We start from the raw sequence: 10240 nt of genomic DNA, 5'->3' as shown, positions 1-10240 counted from the left end.
TGGAGAGGCAATGAGCTCAGATACCAAAGCAAGACCAACAATGAGTTTTGAGGAAAACAATGCAGCAACACATGGTGGCATCTACTAATAATAATGCAGCAGAGAACCCCGAGGTGAAAGATGGTGGAGTTGTTTGTGACTATTTCAAATCTTTAATAACTAATTATTGTATTGTCTCTTCTTTTCTTGCTTCCCTGCAAAGCTAGATTCTGCGTTTTAACCAAAATATAAACAAACTCTCCAATGCATTTCACCTAAGAAAATTATTTTGAATTTGGAAGTTGATGCCCAATGCAAATGCCAATGTCGAGGCGATTCTTGGACCTCCCAAATCTTGTTATCTTTCTAACTTTTTTTCTTCTATTACATAACTTTGCTCTTCCTTCAAATGAAGTTGATGTCCTGTTTTCTTGGCTTCATTCTACTAATTCACCAATTCCTCAAGCATTCTCAAACTGGAATCCTTCAGATTCCAATCCTTGTAAATGGTCTCATATAGTTTGTTCTTCTAATCTTTTCGTTACACAAATTGATATTCAGTTTATTCAGTTGGCTCTTCCTTTTCCTTCTAATATGTCCTCTTTACAATCCTTGCAAAAACTGATCATTTCTGGTGCTAATCTCACTGGAACAATCCCACAGGATATTGGAGATTGTGTTTCACTTGTAACACTTGATGTTAGTTCAAATGGTCTTGTTGGTACCATACCGAAAACTATTGGTAACCTTAGAAATCTTGAAGATTTGATTTTGAACTCTAATCAACTAACAGGGGAAATTCCAGGAGAGGTTGGCAATTGCATTAACCTGAAAAATCTTATTATCTTTGACAATATGTTTAGCGGAAATCTTCCTTCCGAACTTGGAAAACTTGGAGTTTTAGAAAATATAAGAGCAGGAGGGAATAAAGATATTAGTGGGAAAATTCCGGATGAGCTTGGGAATTGCAAGAACTTGATAGTGTTGGGACTTGCTGATACGAAAATTTCAGGTTCGCTTCCTCCATCTTTGGGTAACTTGGGAAAGCTTCAGGTATTATCTATTTATACTACAATGCTTTCTGGAAAAATACCTTCAGAAATAGGCAACTGCTCAGAGCTAGTTGACTTGTATTTATACCAAAATAGTCTGTCAGGTTCACTGCCAGCAGAGTTGGGAAAGCTTCAGAAAGTAGAAAAGATGCTGCTTTGGCAAAATAATCTTGATGGGCTAATTCCTGATGAAATTGGGAATTGCAAAAGTTTGGTTATTCTTGATCTTTCTTTGAATTTTTTAAGCGGGAGCATCCCTTGGTCATTCGGGAACCTTACGAATCTCCAAGAGTTGATGATTAGTAACAACAACATTTCTGGTTCAATCCCATCGGTTCTTTCTAATGCGACAAATCTGTTACAGTTTCAGATGGATACGAATCAAATTTCAGGCTCAATTCCTCCGGAAATGGGGCAGTTGAAGGAGCTAAATGTATTCTTTGCTTGGCAGAACAAGCTTGAAGGAAGCATTCCTCCTGCATTGGGTGGTTGCAGAAGCCTACAAGCTCTGGACTTATCACATAATCTTCTTACTGGTAGCTTACCTCCTGACCTTTTTCAATTAACTAATTTAACGAAGCTTCTGTTGATTTCCAATGATATTTCTGGTTTTATCCCACCTGAGATAGGTAATTGTAGCTCTCTTATTCGTATACGACTTATTGGCAATAAACTTAGCGGACAAATTCCAAGAGAGATAGGATTTCTAGACAACCTTAGTTTTCTTGATCTCTCCGAGAACCACCTTACAGGATCCGTTCCTGAGGAGATTGGCAATTGCAAGACACTGCAAATGCTCAATCTATCTAATAACACTCTAAGTGGGAATTTACCTAGCTCTCTTTCTTCTCTCAGTAGGCTAGAGATTTTGGATGTTTCCTTGAATCAGTTTAACGGACAGATTCCAGCGAGCTATGGTCAACTTGCTAACCTTAACCGGCTTGTTCTTAGTAAGAATGCCTTCTCTGGATCGATTCCCCCAACTCTCGGCAATTGTTCAAGCCTTCAATTGCTTGATCTCAGCAGCAATGAGTTCTCAGGGAACATGCCAGTGGAATTGTTTGACATTCAGACACTTGACATTGCCTTGAATTTAAGCTGGAACATCTTGAGTGGGGTAGTCCCACCGCAGATATCTGCCTTAAACAAACTTTCAGTACTAGATCTTTCCCACAACAAGCTTGAAGGAGACCTGTTGTCTCTTTCGGGGCTTGAAAATCTGGTTTCCTTGAATGTTTCCTACAACAATTTTACCGGCTACCTCCCTGATAATAAGTTGTTCAGGCAATTATCATCCGCAGAGATGGCTGGCAACAAAGGTTTGTGCTCATTGGGACATGATTCTTGTTTCTTGAGCAATGTTGAAGGCGGGGGAATGATGAGTAATAGCAATGTAAGACGGTCATGGAGGCTGAAATTGGCAATTGCACTCCTTTCTGTGGTGACTATAGCCTTGGCACTCCTTGGAATGCTGGCAATTTACAGAGTGAGGAAAATGAGTAGAGAAGATAATGATTCTGAATTTGGAGGAGGGGATTCATCGGCTTGGAAGTTTACTCCATTCCAGAAGTTGAATTTTTCGGTTGAACAAATTTTGAGATGCCTAGTGGAATCCAATGTTATTGGAAAGGGATGCTCCGGGGTTGTTTATCGTGCAGAACTAGAAAATGGTGAAGCAATTGCAGTCAAGAAGCTATGGCCAACCACATTGGCAACTGGATACAACTGCCAAAATTTAAAGTCAGGAATTAGTGGAGGTGTTCGCGATTCTTTCTCAACCGAGGTAAAAACCCTTGGCTCCATCCGTCACAAGAACATCGTTAAGTTCTTAGGTTGCTGCTGGAATCAAAACACTAGGTTACTCATGTATGACTACATGCCTAATGGAAGCCTAGGTAGCCTTCTACACGAACGAAGTGATGGATGTTTGGAGTGGGAATTGAGATACAAGATTGTCCTAGGTGCAGCTCAAGGGCTTGCTTATTTACACCACGATTGTACACCTCCAATTGTTCATAGGGACATCAAGGCCAACAACATTCTCATTGGTCTTGACTTTGAGCCATACATTGCAGATTTTGGTATAGCCAAACTCGTCGATGATGGAGATTTTGCTCGATCCTCCAATACAGTAGCTGGCTCCTACGGATACATAGCACCAGGTTCGTCACAAGTCGTAGTACCACTTTACAATATTACACTATAATTATATACATTATATCTTTAATACACATGTATATATTATCTTGTGCAGAATATGGATACATGATGAAAATAACAGAGAAAAGTGATGTTTATAGCTTTGGAGTAGTTGTGTTAGAGGTGTTAACAGGAAAGCAGCCAATTGATCCTACAATACCAGATGGAGTACACATTGTGGATTGGGTGAGGCAGAAAAGAGGCAGTGATGAAGTCTTAGATGTGAGCTTATGTGGTCGTCCTGAATCAGAAGTTGATGAGATGATGCAGACTATAGGAGTAGCTATGCTGTGTGTTAATCCATCACCAGATGATAGACCAACGATGAAAGATGTCGCAGCAATGCTGAAAGAGATGAGACATGAAAGAGAAGAGTACCAAAAAGTTGATACGCTCCTTAAAGATGGAGGAGACAATAAGAGTAGTAGTGATGGAGGGCCATCTTCAAAGATGCATAGCTTGTACTTGCAAAGCAATAATACAAGCTTTTCTGCATCTTCATTGTTACATTCTTCTTCCTCCAACACCAAGAATATTGGTTTCAAATAGACTTTTGTTTCATTCATATAGTTAGATTTTCCCCCCCTCTTTTTTCTTCCTCTTGCTAGTTATATTTCTGCTTGAGTTTGTGGGCTTTACTAATGACCATAAATTTGTAAAAAGAAGTCCAGAACCATCTCCATTATGATATTTAATAAGACAATCTTCAATGTCATTATTCTGCAATTTCTTCTATCCAAAATTATAGCACTCAAGGCTTCATTTATTGTACTACTTCAGAAATAACAATCAATATATCAACCATACAAAACATACAATAGAAGATAAATCTATTAGTTTCATTGAGTGATTGGATCAAACTGGTGCATTATGTTTAATTGAAAGTCAAATGTAGTCTAATTGGATAGTATGAATTTAACCTTTATGCATTGATATTCTACAAGGCAAATCAGGTACTTCAATACCAAGACTAACATGAGATATTTTAGTGTTGTACCCACCAACAAAAACTTATTTTAGGCCATAGACACTCAATTTCTTTTTGATTTATTTTGTAGGATTAGGTTAAGAAAAAGTGAAAAAGTGGGGTTGAATTGTGGGATCAGAGACCTTTTCATCACTTTAAAAACTTGGGGGATAAAATACAAGTTTACAAAAATATAATTAAGCCCCTTTTTATATTTATTAGATATTCCACTTGTTTAAAATTCATTTAATTATTCAACAATTTTTCTCTCTTCTTCCCTATTTTCTTGAGTATCTCAAATAGTTGAAATATTTTTTTCTCCAATCTTCTTTCCAAGTCGAAACCTTCATCATCTTGTGTTCAGGTAAGTTCGTTTTTTTTTTTCCGGATAATTTTAGCTCCATCTTACTATTTTTTTTTGTTGCATTTTAGTTTAGTGGATTTTGAATTTTTACAAAAAATTGATTGTTCTTGATTAAATTTGTCAAAATTTGATATGTTTTGAGTTCATGTTCTTGATTCCGCATCTTTACTTGCGTTTTGCTTTGGATAATGGTTAGAAATTTTTTAAACTTTTATATTTTTATTGTCTATCGATTTTTTTTTTTTAAAATATGCGTTTTAGTAGACGTTAATGGTGTTCTGATTGCTGTCTTTTGCATTCTCCCTTTCTAAAATTACTGCTACTTGTTTTGCATGTTTGATAGAGTACTTTTTTGTTTCAGTTAATAGACTAGTGGTTGATAGATTGATCACTACAAATTTATTTTGCCTTATAGATTGTATAATATGACCGAAAGTAGAAAATCATTAAATAATCTGTTTCTACTACTTGCATCAGTAAGAAACGTAAAGCTGACATTGAATGGAATGTCTTAACATAAATGAGTCTTTGGTTTTAAACGACGACTAAAGAGTTTTAAATGGCTAACTATGAAATTGGCATGGTTTGAATAGCTTGCAAGTATTGGTATGACGATACCAATGAGAATATGCCTTATTCGGATAACTCTTAATAAATGAAAACTTGTAAATGTTTTAATTGGGGGCTTAAATGGAGTTTGGTAGTATCACCAAGAAGGTGTAAAGTCCTTGTGACTCATCACCCGAAACCGCATTTGCCGGTGTAGGAGATCCTTGTCCTGAAATATGGATGGCTACTGTAGGTTGTTAAATCGGAGCAGCCTCTAGAGTTTTTTATTTGGGAGAGTTTAGTTTACCAGATTCTTATACTTCCTAAATTCATTCGACATACATGGATTGGAGCCCTCGGACCGGAGGAGGCCAGACCCTTATAGTCTGTGGGTCGCATTATGTCGGTGAATACTACCTTACTCATGATTAATGATTTTGAAAGGTCTATGTCCAAATGCTTTGGGTCTGTACTTATGATTTTGCCTTTCTTTTATGGTTATGTTTTATATATGTATACTGTTTATCCTTTTCCCTGGTTTTCATGCTAGTATTGGCCGTATTGACCGTCCTCCGACACTACATCATTTCATGATGTAGGATCAGAGACACAAGTTCGTGGTTCAAGGCAGCAGTAGATGATTGAGGGATAACAATCAACATTGTGGTGAGCTTTCTGTCTTTTGGAAAGCAGACTTTTCTTTATTTGTCTTCCCTTTGGTTTTCATGGTATGTCGGGGGCCATGTCTCGATGTAGACATTGATATTTTGTTAGTAGAGGTTTCGTAGATCTGTGGTTAGTTGGATTTGGTTTTCTAATTAAGAGTTGAATTGGTTTTTCCTCTTTTGAATTCTCTCGAAGGTTAATTGAGATTGGCCTTACTTTCTGCATTATTATTTAAATTGGTATTTATATTGAATTAGTCGGGTTAAACATGTTGGTTGGCTCTCTTGGGCCTAGTGGAGTTTCGAGTGCCATGTCGCGTCTAGGGTGGAGTTTCAGAGCGTGACAATATCGGACAAAAATCTCCTGGAGAACCATACATTTATTTATCAATGAATGTCATTCAGCTAGCCAACTTGTGCAATTTTTTATATTATCAAGTGAAATGATTTACTGCTCCATGTTAAAGTGTACGAATAATATGAAACTTCTATTTTGTAAAAGGAAAAGAGTCATTCTTCTTGAAACAGACTAAAAAGAAAAGTAGGTTAAACAAATTGAAATAGATCGGAAATATCTTTTAGTAAGATGTTAGCAGGATCATAGTGGAATGTGTTTATATTACCTATTTTCTCCAGAACGTACATCCTGCTCTTGTTATTCGGCCAAAATCTATAACACCCAAATAAATAAATAAATCACAAATTGATTTGCAGTTTGGCTAAACATGGACTAATATTTTTGTTCTTATAAGGGAAAAAATCTAACTAAACAGTGGTCAGCTCCATTAAAATTGAGTCTACACATCTATACTTCATGTTCCAAACACGAGAAGTTACAATATCTTCCATAGCAATTGAAATTCCATCTCTTGATTCAAGTTTTGGCAGAAGAGATTCTGCTTCTTTCTATTTGTTAACAAAATGAAGAATTTGCCAGTACCTGCACATGGAAAGTTTAGTAGCCATGAGATTAGTTTTTTCTGAGTATTAGAGTAGATTGAATATATACTAGTTTAGGAAAAATGGAATAGATCCTTAGCCTTAAAGTATCCGCTTTAGATCTAAAGGGGAGATGATAAGATGAGAAACCAAGTCAAGCCTAAAGAATCAAATAGTGATGTGTTCAAAAAGAGTTATAGTGTTATCTCAATCCATTCATACTCTAGTGTATTCCTCAAAGTTCAGTCATTATAACATCCTATTGATGTTTCTAGTGAGGGCAAGCCTTTAGCTAATTGATCTCAATCTTACTCCATAAAGTTATGGATATTAGCCTTATAATATGAACCTATTCATATAAGCACTCATGTCTCATAGTATGCTCAGTCTCGCGAATTCATGATTTAATCTCAATGGCTAGAAACATAATGTTACATCATTCATATTTTTCATTCAGATTTCTCAAATGAATCGTGCATATGATCCTTCGCTTAACTCCCTCAGTGATCTTTGTTAGTTTTGCGAGTGATTTTAATGATAGTAGTTGTGTGATGATAGATAGGAGAGGGTTGATGTTTCTTAGTATGGTAGTGATGGTGTGCTTATTCCATCTTAGGTTATAAATGTGGAGGAAGAAGGAGTTCCTTCTCTCAAGGGATTTCCATAACTCAACTAACTCTCGGCGATGGTGCATTTCCAATTGGGCTTGGTGCTTTTGTTTTAAAAATGAGATTTTATGATGAGTAATAGTTAGATAAGAGTAATTAGTCAATTTCTTGGTAGTAATGTGTGAAATTTCAGTTGGTAGAGATGTCGATAGAATGAGAAATTCTTAGAAGGATTAGTTAGGTAGGAGTTCATGGAGTGGTTATAGTTCTAGGATTGAATGTGGTGTTTATAACATGAGGATGAATGCAAGATGCATTAGGTACTTCTTTATTATGACTCAGTTTTGTTGAATGCATTTGTAAGAAGTTGTATTCTTGGGATGGCATTTCTTATAGAGGCATAAGATCTGAATATTGTTATTTAGATTAGTATAATCACCTCTTGATAAGGATTTGGTTTGTGATGCACAATTGACACTATCATTAGTGGTTGCTCATACTAGTTGAACTTGTGACATGTAGGTCACAAAGAGATAAATGTACTATTGTTCCAATTGGTCCACCTTTCGAATTAACATTATATACATAAGCATTATTTATGTTTTATTTATCTTTAAATTCAATTCGACATTATTACATTGCAACTTCAGATTTTTGTTTGAGTTACAAGGTAATCTTGCCATAAAATTGCATAATATGAAAATACTAAATAAATGTGATAATAGACTCATAATATGAATGCATTAAACAAACATGATAATACACGTGATAGATAGACTCGATCAATAATATGAAGCATTAAATAAACATGACAATACACGTGATAGCTAGCTAGACTCATAACCAGAAAACATTACAACACTCGTGAGAGTACACTCACGCACCTACTATAAATTACACAAATATTCTTCTTAAATTGCAAGTCTTATTCAACAAAAACATCTTACTTTATTCTTCATATTTTTCCAATGGAAAATGAGACCAAAAAAGGCAAGCAAAAAATTGAAATGAAGTTGATTGAGTCTGGGAGAGCACGTATGGTGAGTTTCTCAAAAATAATTTTTTTTTGTTCCAAGATGCAAATAAGTTTGCAATTCAAACTGGAGCAGATGTTGGTGTTATGCTCTTTACACCAAGTGGAAAATCGTGCTCCTATGGTTCCACAAGCATAGAAGAAATAATTGATAAATTTCTCAAAGTGAAACAAGAGGATCGCAAACGTGATTATGCTGAGGGTAAATCAAATGGTTTTGAGGCATTGGAGGATCTCCATAAAGAATTGCAAGCATGGAATGAGAAAGATAAAAAAAGAATATTAATGCATAAGATTATGCACCTTGGCTCAGAAATACCTTCAGATAAACACATGGAGGAGCAGAAGCTGACATTGAAGTTGCGGGTAGAGAAATTTAAAAAAGAAACACAAAGTGCTATTTTGACTGAGCATCTGAAGTTTGATTTAAATGTTGCCCCTGAGCCAGAAGAGTAGGAGGGATCTTGAACTCAAAATTATCATGGAGTTATAGTTGGAGTTCTTGAAATTCAAGCTATGTTTGGAGAAGACTGACTTTACTAGTGATCGAGTCTTTTATTATGGTCAATTCTTGCCTTTTTTTTATTGAGTCCCTTGTTGTTTTTAGGAGGTTTTAGATCACAAAATAAAAGGTTATGGAGTTCTTATGCTATTAAGTCAGTTTTTTTTTCATCCTTAGTCTTTAATGATGCTTTGTGTTTTCTAGATTGGTAAATCAATTGAAATTTTTACTGAACTAGTGAACATTGTTAAAGTGATCAATCAAAGAAAACCCTCACACACACGCACGCACACGCGCGCACGCACGCACGCACACACTCTTTGTCCCAATTTGTATGAGTTAGTTTGACTTTCTACAGAATTTAAGAAAAAAGAAAGACATTTAAAATTTGTAGTCTAAAATAAGTCATAAATATTAATTATGTGGTTAGAAATTATTTCATTAAGAGTAAAATAAACATTTTAAAATTAAATGAACTACTTAAAGAAATCTATCATTCTTTTTTGTGACTAAAAAAGAAAGTAAGTCATATAAATTGGGAGAAATAGAGTACTATATTTACAGGCCGCACACTTGTAATTCTCAACAATTTTGTATCATCTGCACACATTTTTCTCCATAAATACTAATGAAACGTGTTATAACATACTTTGGAATAAGACGAATTACAGGCGTTTTTCTTTGCTGGTTTCTTGCTATCTGCTTTTTGTCCAATTTGTCTAACTTTTACTCCCCGTATCAACTGATGCATGTAACATTCAACAATTATATATATATCCAGCAAATTAATTAACACCAGAAGTGATTTGAAGATAAATACTTGTAAGTATATATGGACTTACATATTTGCCACACTTGATGTCTGCATATTCTTGAAGTCCATTATCTCGCACAAAATCTCCTGGAGAACCATTCATTTATTTATCAATAAATCTTGTTCAGCTAGCTAACTTTTACAATTTTTTACACTATCAAGTCAAATGATTTACTAATCCATGTTAAAGTGTACGAATAATATTTCGTAAAAGGAAAAGAGTCATTCTTCTTGAAACAGACTAAAAAGAAAAATAGGTTAAACAAATTGAAATAGATGAGAAGTATCTTTTAGTAAGATGTTAGCAGGATCATAGTGAAATGTGTTTATATTATTTGTGTTCTCCAGAAGGTACATCCTGCTCTTGTTATTAGGCCAAAATCTAAACACCCAAAAAAATAAATAAATCACAAATTTATTTGCAGTTCGACTAAAAATGGACTAATTTGTTTGTTCTTATAAGGGAAAAAAATCAAACTAAACTAGTGGTCATCTCCATTAAAATTGAGTCTACATACCTATTCTTCATGTTCCAAACACGAGAATTTACAATTTCTTCCGTAGCAATT

At 35.1% G+C, this 10240-nt stretch overlaps 1 protein-coding gene across 1 annotated transcript; it reads left to right on the top strand.

Moving 5' to 3' along the window:
- Positions 1-303: 303 nt before the first annotated feature.
- LOC125825450 (LRR receptor-like serine/threonine-protein kinase RGI2) lies at positions 304-8811 on the top strand. The gene is made up of 3 exons (XM_049504789.1): positions 304-3193; positions 3286-3768; positions 8399-8811. The coding sequence occupies exons 1-3, from the start codon at positions 304-306 to the stop codon at positions 8809-8811; spliced, it is 3786 nt and encodes a 1261-aa protein (XP_049360746.1).
- The last annotated feature ends 1429 nt before the right edge of the window (positions 8812-10240 follow it).

This window comes from Solanum verrucosum, unplaced genomic scaffold (assembly GCF_900185275.1).
Source record: "Solanum verrucosum unplaced genomic scaffold, falcon-dt-bn FXZP01000101.1, whole genome shotgun sequence".
In the NCBI taxonomy this organism is placed as follows: Eukaryota; Viridiplantae; Streptophyta; class Magnoliopsida; order Solanales; family Solanaceae; genus Solanum; species Solanum verrucosum.
Note: the sequence above shows the minus strand (reverse complement) of the source record. Positions and strands in the feature narration are given on the sequence as shown.